At 34.7% G+C, this 23,682-nt stretch overlaps 1 protein-coding gene across 2 annotated transcripts in view; it reads left to right on the top strand.

Annotated features, from left to right (window-relative positions):
- LOC139970678 (E3 ubiquitin-protein ligase UBR2-like) overlaps positions 1-23,374 on the top strand; it is a 48,453-nt gene extending 25,079 nt beyond the window's left edge. Inside the window, exons 22-49 of one of the 2 annotated variants that reach the window (XM_071976574.1) lie at positions 125-194; positions 682-806; positions 1,055-1,107; positions 1,449-1,554; positions 2,431-2,488; positions 2,804-2,958; positions 3,529-3,619; positions 4,085-4,173; positions 4,798-5,078; positions 5,496-5,666; positions 6,421-6,467; positions 6,973-7,072; positions 8,034-8,204; positions 10,432-10,667; positions 11,497-11,605; positions 12,414-12,474; positions 13,109-13,196; positions 13,358-13,413; positions 14,239-14,335; positions 14,870-14,943; positions 15,713-15,869; positions 16,138-16,228; positions 16,726-16,865; positions 17,454-17,610; positions 17,980-18,060; positions 18,783-18,959; positions 19,081-19,182; positions 20,056-23,374. In XM_071976574.1, coding sequence (XP_071832675.1) covers positions 125-194; positions 682-806; positions 1,055-1,107; positions 1,449-1,554; positions 2,431-2,488; positions 2,804-2,958; positions 3,529-3,619; positions 4,085-4,173; positions 4,798-5,078; positions 5,496-5,666; positions 6,421-6,467; positions 6,973-7,072; positions 8,034-8,204; positions 10,432-10,667; positions 11,497-11,605; positions 12,414-12,474; positions 13,109-13,196; positions 13,358-13,413; positions 14,239-14,335; positions 14,870-14,943; positions 15,713-15,869; positions 16,138-16,228; positions 16,726-16,865; positions 17,454-17,610; positions 17,980-18,060; positions 18,783-18,959; positions 19,081-19,182; positions 20,056-20,191 — 3,279 coding nt within the window. In that variant the 3' untranslated portion in view covers positions 20,192-23,374. Of the gene's footprint in view, positions 1-124; positions 195-681; positions 807-1,054; positions 1,108-1,448; positions 1,555-2,430; positions 2,489-2,803; positions 2,959-3,528; positions 3,620-4,084; positions 4,174-4,797; positions 5,079-5,495; positions 5,667-6,420; positions 6,468-6,972; positions 7,073-8,033; positions 8,205-10,431; positions 10,668-11,496; positions 11,606-12,410; positions 12,475-13,108; positions 13,197-13,357; positions 13,414-14,238; positions 14,336-14,869; positions 14,944-15,712; positions 15,870-16,137; positions 16,229-16,725; positions 16,866-17,453; positions 17,611-17,979; positions 18,061-18,782; positions 18,960-19,080; positions 19,183-20,055 lie in introns of both variants that reach the window. The other variant, XM_071976573.1, reaches the window with a different exon arrangement.
- The last annotated feature ends 308 nt before the right edge of the window (positions 23,375-23,682 follow it).

Genomic DNA, 23,682 nt, shown 5'->3' with positions numbered 1-23,682 from the left:
AGTTGTTTTGTTATAGCAATGTGTAAAATAAAGGATATTTAAATCTTTGGTTTAATAAACCTTAAGTATAAAATATGTATAATGCATATGGAATGATTTCATATATTTATTTGTTTATAAACAGATACAGGAGATCTTGGGAAATAAGACTAATGTGATGGAGGAGTTCTTGCATCTACTAATCATTATCCTGTGTGAGTAATAGTACGCAAAGAACTGTTGTACTGAGCTGCCATATGCATACTTGTAATAAAGCTAAACTCTCTCTTTTGGTGAAGTGCATGATGGGTACCTTCATGAAGGAGCGATGTGATTGGTAGAAGCGTTTACAAGAAGCTGTAATGTAGTAATTGACCTTCATGGCTGATATACTAGTAAACACATGAGAAGGATGTCTTGTTATCGCCATAATAAAACCTCTAGTGCTTCAATTCTTTATAATTTTAATGGAATCTACTTGATTTTCTTTCAAAGGGATGGTCTCTTCCATTCTGTGCTTATTATCTTATACTGGCATTGTTTACAGTTACAAAATTGCTTTCTTCACAATGAAAAAATGAAAAAGTTTTAACTATGTTATATCTTGGGAGGAACTGTTTTTATCCTTTTCTAGTAAGAGCAATTTTATGGCATAATTTAAAGACATATGGTTTGTCTTATTGTCTCATATTTTGTGGACAGGTGAAAGGTACGTGATTGGTATTGGAGAGGTGGCACCAACAGATGGGCTGCGCAGGGAAGTTCTTCATCAGTTGTCCATCAACTCAATGGCCCACAGCGAACTGGTTAAAAATTTACCAGAAAACGTAAGTCTCTAGCTCCAACAGGTAAATTTGCTGCTGAAATAGTACTAAATTATTATCATATGATGAAAAATATAGTAGTAGACAATTTTTGTAATATCAGGGAAGGGCTTAAAAAAGTGTTAATGAATAATGACGCTTGTTACTAGTACAGACCGTTGCTTTTTTGAAATACTGTTTGGTATGTGTAAGTAGTTTATTACGATGTGCATAATAAGTGAACACTTACTTTTCTCTTCCTTTGGTTTAAGTACTTACATGAAACTGGAGTTGAGGAAGTCATCCCAGCACTTGCCAATTACAAGTAAGTAAACATCTGTTGTTAGTACAGTGTTACTGTTCAGACTGGTGGTCTTTTGATTTGTGTTCATAATTGCTATTGTTTCAACCCAATTAAAACAAATGTGGAAGTTGGAAATACTCTCACCAACTCCAACTTCTTAAGTTGGTAAATATCTAAGGAAATTAATTTCATTCATTACATATAGATATAAATATTGGTTACTTGTTACGAATTAGAAGGTTAGGACAAATCCATGTGAGTAAAGCAAGTGCAAATAGCAGCACCATGCACGAAGAAGGGAAAGTGAAGTAAATCTTATAATTGAGGCAGGCTATTCACTTCATGTACCCTTTTTCTCTCAGGAAACCTACCAAAGTAACAGAAAAGGGAAAGTATGAGTTGAAGAAAGAGTGCTTGAAGGAGTATTCACCGTACTTCTATCATTACAGCAGGAGTGAACAATCCAAGGTATGGACAAAGTCAAGTCTGTATTCATTAAACAGTGAACAATCCAATATATGGACACATTCTACTGTGTATTCATGTAACAGTGAACAATCAAAGGTATGGAGACAGAGTCTAGTGTGTATTCTTTAAACAGTGAACAATCCAAGGTGTGGTGATAGCATCTAGTGTGTGTTCACGAAACTGTACAATCCAATGTATGAACAAAGAGTCTAGTGTGTATTCACGAAACAGTGTACAATCCAAGGTATGGACACAGAGACTAGTGTGTATTCATTAAACAGTGAACAATCCAAGGTATGAATACAGAGTCTAGTGTGTATTCACGAAACAGTGTACAATCCAAGGTATGGACACAGAGTCTAGTGTGTATTCACGAAACTGAACAATTCAAGGTATGGACACAGAATCTAGTGTGTATTCATGAAACAGTGAACAATCCAAGGTATGAATACAGAGTCTAGTGTGTATTCACGAAACAGTGTACAATCCAAGGTATGGACACAGAGTCTACAATTACAATTACATATGTATTGTGTTTACTGTCAGTGATATATGACATAATTCTTGCATGTCCCGACTTTTGCAGAGAAATTGGCAGCATCTGTCACATTGATTTGTTGTCAATTGGTGAAACTTGTTCTTGTGATTCATAAAATATTTGAAAGTTTGTGTAGTCTACTAAATCCTCAATAGTGAATGATCAAATCTCATTATGCTTTTGGGAACTGTTTTAGTGGTTTTACAGGAGACAATACATGTTATCTCAAAAGAGCTAAGTTGTGTGAGTAGCATTATGGTCTGTTATAATTGTCTTATAAGTGTCAGGTTGTGGGTTTGTCAGTGCTTACAATGCTTGTACATTTTCTTTTCATCTAGTCCGAGGAACAGCATAAACAGCGGTTAGAGAGAGAGGGAATCAAAGATGAAGGATCCAGTAAGTCTATTCATCATTATTATATTTATATTTGTCAATCTTACTGTCCTAAAGATCGATCAACCCTCACAACCATACTTTATAGCATTCAGTATTGGTTCTACTGTTGTGACTGTATACATACAATGTATTGTGCTAGTTAAAGTATCAGTCCACATTTGTCAAGTTAGTTCGACAACATTGACATATGCTCAGGAAGCATTCGGTAAACCTTTCAAAAGGACTGATGGCCTAATGGAATATATTCATATGTTTTTAATGATATAAATCTATAAGCCACAATGATTTGTCAATGTTTCTTTGTTTTCTTTGCAGTGTTCATACCCCAGCTACCACCTCCACTCTGTCCAAACTTCAAAAACATGGTCAAAATACTGGACTGTAAAATGTTTATATCCTTTCTGAAGGTCATCTATCACAGAGCTATTGTTTCAAAAGGTAGACTGTGGTCAGAAAATCTTTTCCAGAAGGTAGGTTTGCAATGTTATGTCACAGTGGTTTCAATCATACATATTTAAGTTGTCTTAGGTGTTTTAGACTTTAACAAGAGGTCTTGGAATGCACAAATTGACCAAACAAAATTCTATTACTTCACTGTAAAATATGTCTTTGCAATTTTTGAAGAATTACATTTCTTAGAAAAAAATTTGAAAAGAGCAAAGGTTCTCGAGACAGGACTTCTGTAAGAAATCTGTATTTACTTCGTTCCTCGCTTACCTGTCTCCCCACAACCTTAGCACCCTCGTTCTACGGTGCCTAGAATGTCCTGGTAACCTTTTAACACTGTGCACCCTCTACAATCGGCTCCACCGGTCACCGCCCTTCCTTCTCATTCTACCATCCAAAGTGTCTAGATTGTTATTTTCGAGCGTTTTTTTTCCTAAAGTTACTAGTAAGTTTGATATGACATGACGTTACTGTGTTCTGCTAATATATTTATGGAGAGAGAAGAAACTGTTGAGATTATCATCAGTCTAGCATTTTGCTTCAGTTTTCATCTTACATCTATAAATATTCTGCCTTGGTTTTATTTTATCCAGACATTATACCTGGTCGGAATTGCTCTACTCGAAGAGGAGAGGTCCTTGAAACTGTCGTCACCCCTCAGGTTTACCGACAGAGCCAGCAGGGGTAAGTAGTCTGGTAGCTAAACATTCATTCAAAGCAGTGTGAAGCTAGTTTCTGTTCTTAGAGTCCTCTGGAATATCACTATGCACTTTAACATATCCATTTTTTTATATAAATAAATTGACTCTGTATTTATGGAATAAATTAAATACTCACAATGTATCTTTCTGTTGCTATTCTGGGTTGCCAGGAATGTTGTGATGAGTGAGTTAATTTTTCAGTATCATGACAATATGAAGTGTTGTTTAGATGGTGAACACAGTGGTAGTTATTTTATATGATGATTATGTGTGAAATGTGCAGTGAAGTTCACATCAATTCGGATGTGAGAAATGTTGATAATTGCCATTATTGTTTGACAACAATTATGGAAGTTAAAAAAAGACCATTGTGATATTAACTTTGCTTTCCTTACTTAGTGACGGTAACAATATTTAGCAATAAAATTCCATTGTTTTTGTCACGCAGGAGAGAAAAGTTTGTTGAAGTTACTCCAGGAAATGGTTGGCAACCCTAAAGTGAGATCCAGCACTGAGTTACTAACTTGGATATTTAAGGTAATATTTTCAAAATTATTTATGAAAATTATGAAAGAATCGTTTCAACACTGAGTGGTGTGGTATATTGGTTTAATGCTGCTCTGGTGTCTTATTTATTTCATGGTTTCAATTTGCTGTTTTCATTTTGAAGTAAGAATTTCGCCTGTTTTCTGCTCAGGTTTTCAAGCACCTCTACAATTACAATACTTGGTTAAAAATGATAGCAGTTTAAGAATGTCTTGATGTCAGATTTTCCATTTAGGGTATTTCAAATCAGTAGCAAAGTTTTGATTTGCAACAGAAACAAACATCAGTTTATAAGTCTTCATTGGTAAGTTTGTGAGTGAGTGAATCAAGGTATAGGTTTGTATATGCATGTTAATGTTGATTACATTGCAATGAGTGTATTTCAACATTTTAGTATTCAGAGAAATTCCTGCTACTCTTTGTTACTGTAGTTCGTAGGTGTATCCAAGTCGGTATCTACAAAAGTGTCCACCAAGCATTAACAGTTTTCAGGAAATTAATACTGTACTGTTCAAGGTGGAATACTTTGTGCTGTACATACTTAAATATAAACAAATAAATAATAGAAAATGATTGAATGAAGAAGTTAGTTTCTACTTGATCTTTAAATTGCAGAAATTTGATGACATTCAAAGACAGAAAGGAACGTTACCTCTGCACAGGGATTTTGCAGTTCCTTTAGAGGAGAAGGAACCTAAAGATACAGTCAAAGAGCAAGAAGAGAAAAAGAGGAAAGCAGAACTGGCTCAGAGGAGACGAGAGCATTTAATGGCCCAGATGTCTGCCATGCAGAAGAGTTTCATCCGAGTCAATCCAGAACTATTTGAGGCTACCGATGATGACGATGATGATGAAGGTAGAGGCAGGGCAGGCTCCATTTCAAGTATGGATGTAGTGTAAGTTGAACCCTAGTCAATGCATTCATTTGTCAATTTCAAGTATGGATGTAGTGTAAGTTGAACCCTAGTCGATGCATTCATTTATCAATTTCAAGTATGGATGAAGTGTAAGTTGAAGCCTAGTCAATGCCTTCGTTTATCAAAGTGTGTAATCAATTTCCTCAGAACAGGTATTTGTTCATAGGTGATGGTTGTTTGGACCATTTCTTGACTGATGAAATTTGTATTTTTGTAATTTCAAGTTGTAATTCAGGTTAAGTCATGAACATGACTTTGAACTGAGAGGGTAACATGGCTGGTTTTTCTTATGCAGTTGTATATTGCGTATAGTATTGAGACATTTCATCATATTAATACATGCCATGTTGTTTTTTTACTGGGAATGTTGCAAATCTATCTTATGATTTACTTCAGAGAGGGGGATGGATCAGGGAAGTCAGCAACTGTGACACTCCGTGCCGTAGGACCGAATAAGAGTCCCAGCATATTTATTGAACCACAGACGGTCACATGTATTCTATGTCAAGAAGAGGAGCGGATATCCTTCTCCGGCAAGGCCATGGTGTACTCAACATTCGTACAAAGGTGAAAATAATGTTGCTGTGTTTTCTAGTTTACCTATAAGTTTGATTAAATATCCTTCTCTTCAAGTCAGTAACACCTTCAGGAAGTCTTTCACTTACCATGGTTTGTAACAATATTCCACTTCACATCAGATCCAAAGTTAATAAAGTTCCAATGGTAATATTCGATACAAACTCAATCAGGTGTTTCTTTCAGCCAGAAAAGATGCAATTAGATAGTTATCAGACCTTAACTGGTTTGTACAATAACATCTGGAACCCTGATTCATTAACCAAACAAGGAAAAGCTGTGTACATATGCAACCAGCATGAGCCAGGTCTAGGTTGGAGTGTTGTTACTTGGTTTCAGTGGTTATGTATTTTGACAGTTTTAATAATCTCTTGTGACATATGTGCTACAAACAAACAGTTTAATTATGTTCAAATGTACTAGAAGACTAGAGAAGTTACACTGTAAACATAACCAGCGACTCAGGTCTTTAAGAACAGTTCCAAGTAGGATGATAGACACTCCATTTTAGGGACTTATATTTGCCCTCAATCTGTTTTTGTCGGCTTTTCTAGCAACATTACAGTATTATGGTTTGTATTGGTATAACTAGTTGCACGTGTTAAATGTCATGATTTTGACAACATATTGAATGGCATGTTGCAGAGAATAAACCCATGTGCTCTTACATTTATCATTACATTTTGCCTTTATCTATAAAAAAAATCTGCTCATTAGTTAGTCTTCTTGTATGTTTGCTTTTTAGGTCTTCTGTGCTGTCCAATTCAAGAGAAAAATATGTCCCGACTTCTGGTAAGAAAATTTGCTTCTGCATCATCTTAATGTACCAAGTCATGAAATAATGTGGGAGTGAGATTAGTGGGTTAATCACATGAGATACTTATTGTTTTTATATTGCCTTTAAAATGATTGTCAAATCCACTCTATCTGATCTATGGGCAGTGATGTAACCACATTTAGTATTGTATGGGCAGTGATGTAACCACATTTAGTATTGTATGGGCAGTGATGTAACCACATTAAGTATTGTATGGGCAGTGCAGTTACCACTTTCAGTAATGTATGGGCAGTGATGTAACCACATTCAGTAATGTAAGGGCAAATATAGAGGTGGAACATGCTGCTTAACTATCGTACTGATATATGTGGTGGGTGTGGAACCTTGTTGTACAATGAAAGTGACAGGGGTGCATTTTATAGCATCTTAGTACCTTACAGTACAATTTGCACATAACTGTATCATAAATGCTTAATTCTTTGTCATTAATATATCATTGTTTTCAATTACTTTTCCTAGTCCTGGATTCTTTTGAGCCATTGTTTAATGGATGGGATGTGTTTTATGGTGTTCATGCAAGAACCTGTGGACATGTTATGCATGCCGCATGCTGGCAAGGGTAAGTTGTCCCTGGTAAAAGCAAGGTTCTTGTCAGCTTAGGAATTACTTTACTGACAGTGGTATTGTCAAATAGAGTTGCAAATTAACCATTGATTTTACACAGTGTAATGCATGTGTATCTCTATGTAGCTGCTTTCAGAAATGATTGTGTTAACTTTCAAAGGTACAAGACAGTTTGAATATTCCTTGTGGTTTGTATGGTCCTGGGACTGAATAAGCTACTGTTTTTTTGTATGATGCACTCAGGAAAAGTTGATAGTTTTCATACAATGCAAAGTAAGCCAGACCTGAAGTTTACTAATAGATTACTCATTGTGTGATTTAGTACATCAAGTATCCAGTCACTTTGTATGTGTGGAGTTACTCAGATCAGTAGTTATTTGTTTGTATTCAATGTAAACGATAAAGAAATATAACCCAAGTACTTCTTTCTAGACCTGTCATTTGAACTGTGGACAATATGAATAACCACTGATGCTGTTTTGAAATTCACTGCAATTGCAAGCATTTTTGGTAGACTTGCCATAACAGTTAATGGAACCAGGGCAGTAATTGGCCAAGATACTTGTACTTTTCTTGCACAAAGCAAATTTGCTGAGAGAAAGCAAATCATGCAGCTTGTAGAAACTGCAATCCAAGAAAGATTGTTTGTATACATATGTAGATGTAGTTCAGATTATGTGAAAGTTAATGGTCTGGTTCTCTGTGCTAGTTGTAAATAACTGTCTGTACTTTTTACTACTGTGATTAAAAAAGTGACACTTAAGTTTGTTTCTATCTTTCTGACTGGTCTTTATTACATATTTTGCAGTAATACGAAGCCCTAAGTAATTGTGTATAAAGCTCATTGTAAATGTTACTCATAATTTACAGCTACAAGCAATAACTTAGTGTTAGCAGAGGTCTATGCTTATTGCAAATTTTGAAACATGAATGTTTTGTCTCTTCTATTACACTAGATTCTTTGAAACCCTGGTTCATCGTGAGAGGCGAAGGGTCACTCGATTCAGAGGGGAGTTAAATTATGACATCAGCAAGAATCAATTTCTGTGCCCTCTTTGTGAAACACTGAGTAATACAGTGCTTCCAATCTTGCCTCCTTTAGCCACCGATGACAGCGATCCGTCAGAGTAAGTGGCATATCCTCTCTGAGTAAAAAATAAATAAATTAAGCCATTTGTGTGTATTCTGTCATTGCCACTCAAAAATAGTCAAAGTTATACTTGCATATAAATTGTAAATTGTGTTTGATTTTTGAAACAATTAAATCCTCTGTCTATAAGTAACCTCTGTGAGTTACCATTGGTCTGATTGAGAGAATATGATCTCAGTTCAGACATTGGCTATGCTGGTAAGGTTACTGTTGCTATTCAGTAGTAACTGTATTGTTTTCAGCTGTTATGGAGGTCTGAGATCCTTTCTGTTTGTACTTCCGTAACATAGAAGTTCTACTCAGTGGTCTGGTTGAATGCATCAGTTACTTAACAATGTATCTTATATTGTATTCTTATATGTTGATTCTGTTAGCTCTGGTTACTTAACAATGTATCATTAATTGTATTCCTTTATGTTGATTCTGTTAGCTCCGGTTACTTAACAATGTATCATTAATTGTATTCATATATGTTGATTCTGTTAGCTCCTTACTTATCAATGTATCATTAATTGTATTCATATATGTTGATTCTGTTAGCTCCTTACTTAACAATGTATCATAAATTGTATTCCTATATGTTGATTGTTAGCTCTGGTTACTTAACAATGTATCATTAATTGTATTCTTATATGTTGATTCTGTTAGCTCCAGTTACTTAACAATGTATCACTAATTGTATTCCTTTATGTTGATTCTGTTAGCTCCGGTTACTTAACAATGTATCATTAATTGTATTCCTATATTTTGATTCTGTTAGCTCCGGTTACTTAACAATGTATCATTAATTGTATTCCTATATGTTGATTCTGTTAACTCCAGTTACTTAACAATGTATCATTAATTGTATTCCTATATGTTGATTCTGTTAGCTCCCGTTAATTAACAATGTATCATTAATTGTATTCCTTTATGTTGATTCTGTTAGCTCCGGTTACTTAACAATGTATCATTAATTGTATTCCTATATGTTGATTCTGTTAGCTCCGGTTACTTAACAATGTATCATTAATTGTATTCCTATATGTTGATTCTGTTAACTCCCGTTACTTAACAATGTATCATTAATTGTATTCCTATATGTTTATTGTTAGCTCTGGTTACTTAACAATGTATCATTAATTGTATTCCTATATGTTGTTTCTGTTAGCTCCGGTTACTTAACAATGTATCATTAATTGTATTCCTATATGTTGATTGTTAGCTCTGGTTACTTAACAATGTATCATTAATTGTATTCCTATATGTTGATTGTTAGCTCCGGTTACTTAACAATGTATCTTATATTGTATTCCTATATGTTGATTCTGTTAGCTCTGGTTACTTAACAATGTATCATTAATTGTATTCCTATATGTTGTTTCTGTTAGCTCCGGTTACTTAACAATGTATCATTAATTGTATTCCTATATGTTGATTGTTAGCTCTGGTTACTTAACAATGTATCATTAATTGTATTCCTATATGTTGATTCTGTTAGCTCCTTACTTAACAATGTATCATTAATTGTATTCCTATATGTTGATTCTGTTAGCTCCTTACTTAACAATGTATCATTAATTGTATTCCTATATGTTGGTTCTGTTAGCTCCCGTTAATTAACAATGTATCATTAATTGTATTCCTTTATGTTGATTCTGTTAGCTCCGGTTACTTAACAATGTATCATTAATTGTATTCCTATATGTTGATTCTGTTAGCTCCCGTTACTTAACAATGTATCATTAATTGTATTCCTTTATGTTGATTCTGTTAGCTCCGGTTACTTAACAATGTATCATTAATTGTATTCATATATGTTGATTCTGTTAGCTCCGGTTACTTAACAATGTATCATTAATTGTATTCCTATATGTTGATTCTGTTAGCTCCGGTTACTTAACAATGTATCATTAATTGTATTCCTATATGTTGATTCTGTTAGCTCCCGTTACTTAACAATGTATCATTAATTGTATTCCTATATGTTGATTCTGTTAGCTCCGGTTACTTAACAATATATCATTAATTGTATTCCTTTATGTTGATTCTGTTAGCTCCGGTTACTTAACAATGTATCATTAATTGTATTCCTATATGTTGATTCTGTTAGCTCCAGTTACTTAACAATGTATCATTAATTGTATTCCTTTATGTTGATTCTGTTAGCTCCGGTTACTTAACAATGGATCATTAATTGTATTCCTTTATGTTGATTCTGTTAGCTCCATTCCAAACATGGAAGAGTGGCTGTTATCTCTGAGTGCTACACTAAGTGTTCAAAGGACTGTGAAACAGAAGCTAGATGAAATCAAAGCCAGTAAGGAGTCTAAGGTAGATGCAGCCACCTCCTCCTCCTCATCCTCATCATCATCAGGTGAGAGAAAGAGGGCACACTCAGAGGGAACTCCGTCTCAAGAGGTTGAAATGACTGAAGTTGACCCGGAAGGAGACTCTGTAGGTAAGTCTAGTAACAGCAGTTATCTCTACGTAAACACATTTTGATTTTGTTTTGGTCTAGCCTCTGATGGTTATCCATTTCCTATCATCACACAGCAATTCTGGTAAACAGTGTTTGAATGACACTGTTTTGTCTATGCAGTTGCTGAAATTTCCCAAGGGCTGATATGTAACTCTTCTATTTGTTAAGCCTAACATACTTGCAAAAAATTTAACAATTCTATCCAAATAGTAGAAAATGCAGTCTTACAATTGCCATATTTAAAAATGCTGTTTTTGAGATGAATGGAGGGGTGTGCTGCTATTTTATTTGCTAAGAACAGGCGTGTGCTAACAACTAGCTCTGTCATACCACTGCTGCAAGCCATACAACCATCACTTGTAAATGTTTTTCTTTTGAGCAATTTTGTATGAATTGAGACTAAAGGTACTAACTGAAATTAATTTTAACTAAACTTAGACATTGTTTCAATATGTTTAAGAAAATTGTCCGAATGTCTTTAAAATATGTGTATTTATTAACGGGTTGTCAAGAAAAGAGTGAAACTGTTATGAATAGAGACTGACACAGGCTTTACAATATTGGTAGTCTTGTGTTAATATTGATCTAATTGTGTCTCCCTATTTATAACTGCTACTGAGGCTTTTCAGTCATTGTGGTTTAAGCTTAGTGGTCACCTCAGCTAAGCTGTTGACACCCTTGATGTCTAGCTATTAAGTGGTACAAAAAAATGCTTTGAAGTGTTGAGAGGAATATTTGATGTACCTTTGCATTTGTTTTTATATTTGCCGGTGTATTATAAAGTATCTATTTACATTTCTATTTACAGACCCTCCTATGCTATCTTGCTTTCCAACCCTTCTATGTCCAAGTTCTGTGTGGGATGAGCATTTGTCTCCTGATTTCTTCAAGCTGTTTTCCATCAAGAAACCATGCAGGTATTGAACCACACTATGTGTCAGTTTCTAGGATATCAAGCAACCGTGCAGGTATTGAACCACACTATGTGTCAGTTTCTAGGTTATCAAGAAACCGTGCAGGTATTGAACCACACTATGTGTCAGTTACTAGGTTATCAAGAAACCGTGCAGGTATTGAACCACACTATGTGTCAGTTTCTAGGTTATCAAGAAACCGTGCAGGTATTGAACCACACTATGTGTCAGTTTCTAGGTTATCAAGAAACCGTGCAGGTATTGAACCACACTATGTGTCAGTTTCTAGGTTATCAAGAAACCGTGCAGGTATTGAACCACACTATGAGTCAGTTACTAGGTTATAAAAAAAATGTGCAGGTATTGAACCAAACTATGTGTCAGTTTCTAGGTTATCAAGAAACCGTGCAGGTATTGAACCACACTATGTGTCAGTCTCAGCTTCTAAGCTTGCAAAAGCAGCATTTTTTGCAAAAGTTAACAGGCATCATTAGTGAACATTCAAGCCAGTATAAATATCCTTTCTTACAGTGACGTTCATATACCTCTTTGTAGCTTTGACTCACACTACTTTTGGGGTTTCTTAGAGGACAGGTATACATATACTTGGAATGTTTGTTATAGTAGCTGTAAATTATGATAAAACTTCCCTTGAAAAGGTTACAGGTTAGCTTTAGCAGCTGGATTTGGTACAAGTCAGCAATGTGGGTACTCTTTCATATTTTGTGACAGGTATTGAAGATTAATCTATGATAGTTACCTCTGCTGTTCACTTCTTTCATCTCTGCTGTTTTTGTTTTTTGTTCTTTAGTGATTCAATATCTGGGACCCTGCAGGAGATGTTGAAAACCTTCTCACAAGCAGCGTATACTGTAAGTTAGTGGAAATGTCAAGACATTTGAATAGCATGTCTGATACCAGGATTTAGATATAAAACATGTAAGAAGTGATTATTGAATGTCCGGATTCCAATATACCTGTATAGCCTTAAGTAATAGTACTGTTGCAATACAATGTTAGTTTTGTAAATTTCACCTTGGTGTTCTTTTCACTTTGTCTATTGGAACTGGTTACCATAATGGAGGAACATAAATGAAAATCAAGCTAGTAGCAATCTAGGGATATCATCTCATTAAATGCATCATAGCTATGACATTGTAAACAACAAAGAAACAGCCTTGTAAACAATAACAAGATAATTGGAAGTACACAAGAGTGGACAATGCATGAGAGAGTAACAGAAAGACATGGCTGTTGAAGTGAGTTTATATATAAATATATATGTGTATATATGTGACTGAACGGCTGTTCGGCAGAGTCTAGCTCAATAACGCTGACCCCATATATATTATATCCTGCCCTGTAAATACTTTACCTCCACTTGTGACTTAACCCTGGTATATATTAGACGCAACTATCATGTCGTATGTTCTTAACTTATTGTTTATATGTGGACGCTTGACACGGAGTTACTACAATATGTACCACATTTCTCTTTTGTTTTAGATTGGGCTGAGAGTGATGCCCGATTCAGATAATGAGAGGATACCGCTACTGTCATGGAATGTGTGTGCTTACACCATACAAAGTACAGGTAACGACAACAATGCTTAACCAAGAACACAATTTAAGTGATAAACACTTATGAAGGAAAGTATCTAGTTGTATATAAACATTCTATAATTAGACAATACTATCACTTGTCAGCTGTTTGGTACTTATTTTCCTTGTTTTCCCATCTTTTTTTTTTAACAGAAATTATGCTGAGGGTGGAAAACAAGCCATTGTTTGGTTCTCTTCCTAGCAGACAGGTAAATAGATCTATGTTGTGTGGACAAACTTAATGAAGGGCTTCAGTGTACTTGTATACTGTACTCTCAATTTGCATTACTAGGATATTTTATTATGTAATTAGAGGATTTAATTCCTGAAATAATTGCTAAAGGGTTTATTGGATGATGCATAAATCACAGAGTTTCAAAACCAGAAGTTTAAGCCCAGAATGGCGGAATGCTGTGTACATAAATAATGATATAGTCTTATATCTTTTACAAAGATCTCAGAGGGATTAGTGTAGAATGTGACGCTTGTGAGGAAAATAATAATATTCCATTCTGCTTCATGAAGCCTCTGTAACTCTTGTGTGTCTTACACAAGATATGAAACCCAAACCAAAGTGGAATATGTAAACTTATATTTGATATCAAACGTGATATATGATATTTCCATGGCAGCCATTTATTATAGCTTTAAATAACTGGTGTGGGACCTTGTGTTTCTTGACATTTAGTGTAATATTCGGGAATGCAGTGCACTTTGTTTTGCATCCCTCTAAGAGCAGGTGGAAACTGTTCATTTCTGAACGTACTTAATCATAGTGGAACTGGTGAAGGTTCAGTTGCTGTCATCATTACGATAACTGAAGTAAGGTCAAGTATGGAATACTTCATGGAGAGTGAATCGGAATCAGGAAGCTGACTTTTTGAAATAGCAATGAAATGAATATTACATATATTCTTTCAAACATTTCATCTAGACAGGCTTTTGTCATTGAAGCTGCTCCCAATGTTTGCTCTCTTTGTTAATACGTTTGTTGTAGTAGCATGAATCCTTGATATTTCCTCATTTCATTCTAGTGTGACACGTTAAGAAGTTTGGTCAGGCATGCAATACTGAGCTCCTGGTTTTCAAATGCTGCACATATACAGAAATATGTCCTCAGACTTTTATCAGGTAAATTTTTTGTTCAGTTTCTTATGAAAAGAAATAGTTTATTTTTTGGTGATCAGATTCAAAGGTTACTCCATGCGTGTCTGGGTCATCTTCCTATGTTCTTAAAATAACCTGCATTGTACATATGAATTATAAATCATTAACTGTTGCAGAATGTCTTATTGAAACACTTTAATTTCTCCAGTAGCTTGCATGTATATAGTTATGAACGTTGTATTGTAAGATTCATTATGCATGGAAGAAAATGGAAACTGAATATGAAGGTTAGTGTACAAGCAGATATGCATTGCTTAAGTAAATGTCAAGACTAAAATAAACATATGACATTGAAAGGCAAAATGATGTTTGAAGGTTGACCTTCAGATGCAACATGCCACAAGGGCAACTGTTGCGTCTATAGTTTATAAAACAAAATTGTCCTTCTTCTGGTTTGTGAATTAATAGGGAAGGGAAAAAACACATTGAAGCCTGCATCATGAGGATATAGGAAGAAAAGTTAATAAAGTGTCTGTTTTCTTCTTATTTCATTCACAGTTTTCGATAAAGATGACACCTTCACTCTTGGTTCTACACCATCTATATTAGAAATCGATATGTTTACTCTAATGGTAAGATTTGTATGATATCAGATGTATTCAACCAGACAGCCTTGTTGAAATCTCTCGCTGGACATAACATAATTGAGATTAGTGTAATTTAATGCTGATGAAAACATATTTTGAATTTGATCCAGTGAAATACTTCAGTAAGTAAGTTTCTCAGTAAAAATGAAAAACAATAAGTAGTTACTGATTCTTAATTGCCTCAAAACTCATTACATTGTGGCCATGATTTACCATTGATTGATTGTCATTTGTATGGCAATCGTCTTGCTATAAAGTGTCAAATATGACAAACGTTAAGGTATCCTATGAGTTTGAAGGTAAGACATCTGAATTTAAATGAATGAACAATTCCTTTGGTAATAAGCCCATGTTAAAATCTATCAGAATTTCATGTTTCCCCCATCAGAACAAAACATCTTTCCAAATGTGTAAGTGAGGTTGCTGCTAAGTATTCCATTGAATTAAATTACATGGTTATACTGCATGTGATTCCATACAAACTAAAAGGCATTCTAATTAGATGGTTATACTGCATGTGATTCCATACAAAATAAAAGGCATTCTTATTAGATGGTTATACTGCATGTGATTCCATACAAAATAAATAGCATTCTGATTAGATGGTTATACTGCATGTGATTCCATACAAAATAAAATGCATTCTTATTAGATGGTTATACTTCATGTGATTGCATACAAAATTAAATTAAAATTAAATTAAAATTAAATTAAAACAAAATTATTCTAATTAATTCCTGGTTGTTTTCCATAGGTGAGTCTTTCATCTGCATACTCAGCTCTTTATCAGAAGGGAAAATGGAAGATAGGAAGTACTCTGATGTTATCAGGATCAGTCTTGAATCTTTACCTCTTGAAACTTTGCTTTACCATCCACCTAGTACAGATCTTACTGTCAAGCGATATTGAAGGTAATTTCATTTGATGATTAACCCTGTCAATGCTTCTATGTTATTCTGTACCTTGATGTACATGACTAAAGTTCCTAATAATGCTTAATATCTCCTATTTACCAATGACAGATACATCCTACTAACTTTTTCCCTAGGTGTGCAACCTCTGCAACAGACGTTCTGTCTGTGCATCGGTACCTTCTCTGTATGAAATGGTACTTGATTAAATGTTTATGTGTATTTTCACATCATTACTGTGAGTTTGTTTTGATGTTGTATTTTGCAGATACAGCTGAGAGTATGGATGAAGATGATGGGATGCTAGCTGGTGACCAGAATCTTGCTGATGTTTACTTTCAGTTAAATCAACTTGCCAAGTATGTTTTATTTCCAATTTAAACCAGACATTGGTTGCATGAATGGTGCTGTTAGATTAAATGCCATTTGTTCAATGATAAAGAGAGTTAAGCTTTGTTTTGACAGCACTTGGCATATGATTGAAGGTTGTATCCATTATATTCATTAAAAAATTTTTAGCTGTACATTAAACATAGTTAGATTAAATGAAATTTTTTGATTGCAGTCATTTGATTAAATGACATGAATGATAATGTATAAAGATATCAATAAAGTGTGTTCTTCTGATTTCATTATTGTTAGATTAAATGACATATCTATGTTAATTAATGAAACATATCTATAAAATCATTGGTATGAATGCATTTTCTACTTTGTTTAGTTTGTATTCATCCATTCTAGACTTCATTCCTCTCAAGTAGCCTACTGTCCTTCAAGATATGTATGTATTTTGCATTTATGCATTACTTAAATACAATACAATACAATACAATGAATTTGTCTTTTTCTCTAACAGGGACAACCAACCATCGTTTGCTCCCAAAGCCTGGACCATTCAGAATCATCTGAAACAAGCATCGCTACCCTTTTTAAGATGGAGTGCTCTTTATTTTCATTTTCAGTCATCGGTTCCTCATCCTGTGGAGTTTGAACAAGGTAAGTACATTTTCATTATGTCCTTTCTGATAGCAGATGTCAGTTCTGGATTTGGTCATATGCTATTGGCTCATTACCTATGGAAGTCTGATTTCATCGGAAATAGCACAAATACTGATCATATAGTTGCATTTAGTGAGTAAGTTTTCTACCAATTAAAGCATTAAAAGTAACAAACTTATCAAGTGATTTGTTGGTGTACAATATATCCTGTCCTATTAAAGGACATCAATAACAGGATTTTACTTCCTTGTTTTAATTGCTGTTATTCAATATCCTCAGCTTTTCAATGTGTTTTGGTAGTACAGGTATATTAATAATTTTAAAAATATATTGGAAATTAATGGATATAGACAAGGAAAATCATAAGTTATGCCAAGGTTATGATTTACACTTAGAGAAGTAACTGCTGTGTAACTACTTTACTTACACTGTATTAGAATCAGAGAAGGGAAGTGATATCCAACTTCTCATCTGGTTTATATGATAATAGGCCAGTATATAAACTAGGCTTTATTACAATTAATCCAGCATACAGTAATCTGTTTCATTTCCATACAAGTGACCATCTCGTTCCTTTTCTTCCAGTTGTTGTGGAAGGAGAATTTGAGTTGCTGTGCCGGTACTTGGCATTACCTCTGGATATCTCTGAGATATTGAATTTTGATTCTAATCCAGTGATGAAGGAATTGATCCATGGTCTGTGTAGTAAGCCATCTATCAAAGAACCAGCCAAACAATTAAGGTAATTGCTTCATGGTTTTGTTATCTGCAGCACCTTGAAGCATCTACCACTGATTCCAGTACAGCTGCTACATCAAAGGGTCCAGTAGAGATTAGAGAGAAATTTAAATACAGTAAAAACTATTGACTTTCATTTGTTTTTGAGGAATACTTCATAAGCAGAAGTTTGCAGGAGAATCTGTTGTGATTCTGTCATTATCCACACCAAAACTCTGAAGGTGATATTAGAATTATTTATTATGTATCAGAGATCCACTACAGAAGAACCAGTGAGATTAGACATATCTGAATGAAATGTTGCTTTATATGATGTCATCATTGAAATCAAACACATAGATACAGTGGGATTCTTTTTGTTGTTTATCCACAGACACTTTCCTCTTAGGATTAACCAATTGATCAATCTACCAGAGGATTACATGGATTTAATGAATGACAGGTCCCTGTATGTGTAAGTCATCTCACGATTCAGATTCACTGCTATTATACCATCCATCCTGTTATAAAATAAAAGGAAAAAAGGAATTGTGAAAGATGAGTACTAAGCATTGTCTCATTGTAAACCTCATCTTCTGTGTCAAGTATATCTTTCTGTGCAATTGATAGACAGATGCTTTAGTAATTGCTGATGATTCAAAAACACTGACTGTAACTAGGCTTGCACGGTTTTAGTACCGAAACCGTTTTTTTCCCACTGAATTTCGGTACTATTTTTTATTTTAAGAAAACCGAAAAAAACAAAGAAACCGAAAAAAAACAAAATGTTAATTGCAAATACTGGAAAAAACAAAGTTAAAGCTTCCATCCATCATTTGTTGGCTTTGGTTTCTCCTATTTACTGTTCTTTTCGCAATATGACAGTAAATTTCAACTATTAATTGAATGAAGAGGACCTAAATAGCTTATGTGAATTAAGGAATATGTGACTTATGAGGACTAGTGAAGACTTGACTTAAGTAACCTCTTTTAACTGAATGAAGAGGACTTCAATAGCTTATGTGAATTAAGGAAGATTTGACTGTAATGACTAATAATGTTGATTACTGAAGTTATGAATAATTTATACTTGTGATATAGATGTGACTGTCTGTTTACTCGACATGATATTTTTTGATGAATTGAATATAAACAATTGAAATGAAATAACTACACACCTTTGCATTCTCTTATCAGGTGTCCCAAAGGTGGCGTGACCCAAAGTGAGGGGAGAGCGCCAGCCTTGTGTCTGATTTGTGGGACGGTTGTCTGTTCTCAGAGTTACTGTTGTCAGGTTGAGATAGATGGCGAGACATTGGGGGCTTGCTCGGCCCATGCCATCAAGTGCAATGAAGGCACAGGGATTTTCTTGAGGTATTTCTCATTCATTGATACATCCTTCTCCACATGAATTCTGCAGTAGTTCATTCTCTCAATAGAATGATTAATAAACTCTATTGCTTTCATTAATTCATCGTGTCTCTCTCATTTACAGAGTACGGGAGTGTCAATTGCTGCTAATAGCTTCTAAGAACAACAGTTGTTCATACATCCCTCCGTATGTGGATGAATATGGTGAACCAGACCAAGGTTTAAGGTTAGTTTCTTTTTTCTACATCATAAGTCAGTTTTTCCGTTATGGGCCCTTAAAGGAATTTTTGTTTGTTATTCAAGACACTGCAGGTTTGTATTTCTTTTATGTACATGCAGTATGCCTATAATGTAGCAAGGACAATGTATATCAACCTTTCCCCCACAATCAGTAAACCTATAGATAATGTGTAACACAGACAGACATGATCATATTGACCAGGAAATCGAAAGAAGAAAAAAGTAACCAGCGATTTCATTACTGGAATGACTATCATCTTATTCCATTGCCCATTTTAAGCAGCACTTCACTATATACAGAGATGATCCTTGCTTCCCTTGTCATAATTTTAATAAGTGTTAAGTCCTGTTGTGCTGTGTATACTGTGATACAGCAGTAAATGATTAAAGTATCTCTGTAGTATGTGAAAGTGAGTGGCTGATCTATTTGTAAACACAGTAAGGGACACTTACTGTGTTTCCATTCAATTTTGTATTTGCTCAGTGTTTGTGAAGCAGTGCATCATTGATTATGTTATTGTACAAACCAGAACTACATAGAGATGATAGACTATCAGGAAAGGTATCAGTAAGGTTGTCTTCATTATAGAAATATAGAATGAATCACTAATGGACACAATCAAGCCTCCACAGGTGACTAAATTCTCTGAATATTCAGTTTAGATGAATATTCTTCATCCTGTAGAGCATGATTTATGTTAATTTCAGTTTAAGATGCATTTATCCTCCAGCAGTGCCTAGGTGTAAACCTGAAGGGTCAGATGTACTTGTTATGTGAGTCCTTTTGGGCAGCTTCTTAAACTGAGCTACATAATTATTAGATCTTACAACATATTTATTGCTTTTTGTTTGTCTACAGACGAGGCAACCCTCTTCACCTTAGCCATGAGAGATACCAGGAACTCCATAAGATGTGGATCTCACATGAGATTCCAGCCGAGGTCACACGCAGGCTAGAATCAAATAACAACCTCCTTAACTTTCCTAACATGTGATGTCATCATTAGTTTTATATATAGAAGGTTCTGTGGAACTCAATACCAGAACAGAACTTGTAAATTTGTTACAGGCAGTTACAGACTGTTGGTGGTTTTAAATTTGCTTGTTTTTTTTTCTTCGTTAAGTGAAGCATTGCATACATATTTCATGGTTTAATCTGGATTTTTAATTTCTTGTAGGTAATACACACTTAACAAGTGGGTGCAGGATTTCATGCTTGCAATTTTAACTTCATTGGCTTACACATCATCTCACGTTTCAACAATAAAATAAACATTAAGGGAAGACAGGTAGGCTTACAGCTGAGTTGCCATATATATGGTATACTGCGTTAACTCTGGAGGCCTGATCAGCAGTCAATGTATGGTAACAGAAACTCTGAATATATGGTATACTGTGTTACCTCTGGAGGCCTGATCAGCAGTCAATGTATGGTAACAGAAACTCTTATTTTATGGTATACTGCGTTAACTCTGGAGGCCTGATCAGCAGTCAATGTATGGTAACAGAAACTCTGAATATATGGTATACTGTGTTACTTCTGGAAACCTGATCAGAAGTCCAGGTATCTTAACAGAAACTCTTATTTTATGGTATACTGTGTTACCTCTGGAGGCCTGATCACCTCTGGAGGTCTGATCAGAAGTCTTTCATAGTCAGCATACTCTGCTAGTCCAGTTTGATCTCCATACTGTAATGGAGGATGGATTCCACATTGACATACTTTTACTCAAGTTTAATCATTTTAGTTACCACAGAATGTCAGAATACTGAATAGCTCATGTGTTATTCACAACACTTTTGATCATGTGAGAGCATTAAAGTATTACTGTGTTAGTACATAATAGGTGCTAACAACAAACTTTTAATAGGTCAATTAGGTCGTGTGGAATCCTATGAGTGTACATGAGGTCAGAGACATCAAGTAATAAGATTTCAACTCAAATCAGCTACTAGATGATTCTGGTAGCAAATTACCTCTAATTAGCTAGTCAGTAAGGGTTCCATTTTATCATGTCACCCGGCACTTCTTAATAGCATTACCTTTAATTAGGGTTATATTTCTTCATGTCACCCACACACTTCTTAATATTGGTATAAATAATTACATGCAAATAGACATCAGAATGTTTCAAATGTTTCACTTCATGATTAGAAATAAAATTTGTCTACTCAATTGATGAACATTACTGTTGAATATGGGTTTTCAGTATCTTGGGGTGAACAGTTATCCAACTCCAATCACCAACTCCAATCATGGATGTAAAAAGTTGATTCACCTCAGAGAGCAGACAATTGTGATATTAAAATCTGAACAACAACATAGAGAGAGGTTTTGCATGAAAGGTTTTAGTCTCTGTGATAGTCAAAGTTGTTCAGTGTCTGTAATAGGAAATGAAACCGTTCTTGTCACGCGTCACATATTAATTCCTTTTGTTTTTATGTTCATGTAAAAATAGTCTGGGGTATTGTGGAATGTGTACCCCTGAAATCTCTGACTAGTTTTAATTCTTAAGCAAATCAACAATTTAGACTATTTTATTTGAGATAGCATAAACAAGTTTTTTTTAAAGACAGCAAGGATTTGAAGCGGTTTGCTCGGCATACTGAACTGTCCAGGCAAATAGATGTACGTTTCCGAAAATTGTAGCTGTTATCAACAGCTACGTAATGTTATCAACATTATGTTGCAGTTGAGTACACAGAGTAATTCAAGACTATTTCTTGGATATAAAAAAGGTTGTTACAGTGTTGAACAAGATGAAATAATTGAGAGAGATAAAAGGTTAAACAGTTTAGATTTACTGCAAGTTATATTATTAAAAGCTTTATAATAACTTGTAAGTGCTACTTGGAGTACATGCATCATTAAGATGGATAGCTTTATAACCTTCCAGATCAATCGGGGGAAAAGACCTTTATATTTTTTGATAAATTAATTGTATTATTCATTTATTATTCAGAGATGTGCATGGTGAGAGTTTAATGTTATTGAGTGCCACAAGCTGCATATTTTTTTGTTTTATGTTTATTATCTTAAACTATGTTGTGTGTACTCTTTGAAAATAAAGAATCTTCTATTGTATATACGTATTGGCATAAAGTAAATCATTTATGTTGTATTATTTTATTACTCCTTCACAATAGTCATTGATATTACTCAAAAACCACTGTTATGATGAAATGCATTGTGTAAATTACAACCGCAGTGTTATTTGGGTTATTCACTGTGATGAACTCTGTCGTGTGGGGAAGCAGAAGGCTTTGGGGGTAGTTACTGCATCGAACAGATGTTTAGTTGAGTAGGTTTCATTTTGAGATATTCATTGCATGGAGCAGTAGAACCAGAAGTGTTGTTTGGTTGGAGAGTGTAAACTAGGGATCAGTGGATGTCAACAGATAACTCAGAAGCACATGTTGGTTGTTCTTCATACCTAGTGTTTGGATGTAAGGTATTAAGTAGCAGAATACTATTGTTATTTGTGGAGGTCAAAGTTGCTAGAGGTGAAGGCCAGAAAGCCTTTTAAGCAGTGTTAACCTCTATAGTAAAGCTTGGCTGAGCTGAAAAGTTCAAACACGATAACACCAACAATAAAGCTTGGTGGAATTTTATACATAGGGTGTCACACAACCCAGTGTGTGCAATACCAATATTGATTTTTTAAAGGGACAAAGGTCATTTCAGGTCAATAGAAGTCAAGATCTGAAAATGAATCATGGATGAACTTGCAATGAAGATCCACCTCAGTGTTTACCAGAACCATAGTGTTTTCTATGGAAGTTAAAGATCATTTGAAATAAAAAAGATTCTGAAGTGTTAACAAAAATGTAAATAGGTAACTGGTAATGTAAAGGATGAATGAACCTGAGGCAATAGGGCAAGAATCTTGCTAATCTCTTGAAGTCGGCCTGTTGACTTTCTGGTTGAACATCTTCATTGTTTGTTTGAACTAGATGTGCAAGATGAAGCATTTAGATGGAAGGAGTAGATATGTATTTAAATCTAAAGAAAGGAGGAAATAATTTCTCAATCAAGTTTCAATGCTCGCCAGATTTGTGTTTGTGAGCGTTTCTCTTTTGGTTTTTCTTTCGTTTTTCAGCAAAAGGGTTCACTGGTTTTCATATATTCCCAGTGTAAGGGAGGAAACTTACTAAATAGATGCATCAAGCTTAAACTATTCTGTCGTGTGTGTTTATTTCTTTGTTCTCATTTGATCCTCTCCCTAACCCCCCACCATCCCTACCCCCCCCCCACCACCCCTCCTCCCTCCTGTACATATTCACCTACAAGACCTTTTACTGCCATCTGCCTTGCTTACAATATAAACAAGAGGACAATCCATGGAGTTGCAGATCTCATCTCCTCTATGACGGACGTGATTGTTGGGTTACTTTTGAATGCATCTGGTTGTCATCTTTGTTAATAGCTAAAATCCAGTTTTATAACGTATAGTTTAGTTCAAAGTTTAGCAGAAAACGATATTAC

Source organism: Apostichopus japonicus, chromosome 8 (genome assembly GCF_037975245.1).
Source record: "Apostichopus japonicus isolate 1M-3 chromosome 8, ASM3797524v1, whole genome shotgun sequence".
In the NCBI taxonomy this organism is placed as follows: domain Eukaryota; kingdom Metazoa; phylum Echinodermata; class Holothuroidea; order Aspidochirotida; family Stichopodidae; genus Apostichopus; species Apostichopus japonicus.
The sequence above is the reverse complement of the archived record's forward strand: the minus strand, read 5'-3'. Positions and strand labels throughout refer to the sequence as shown.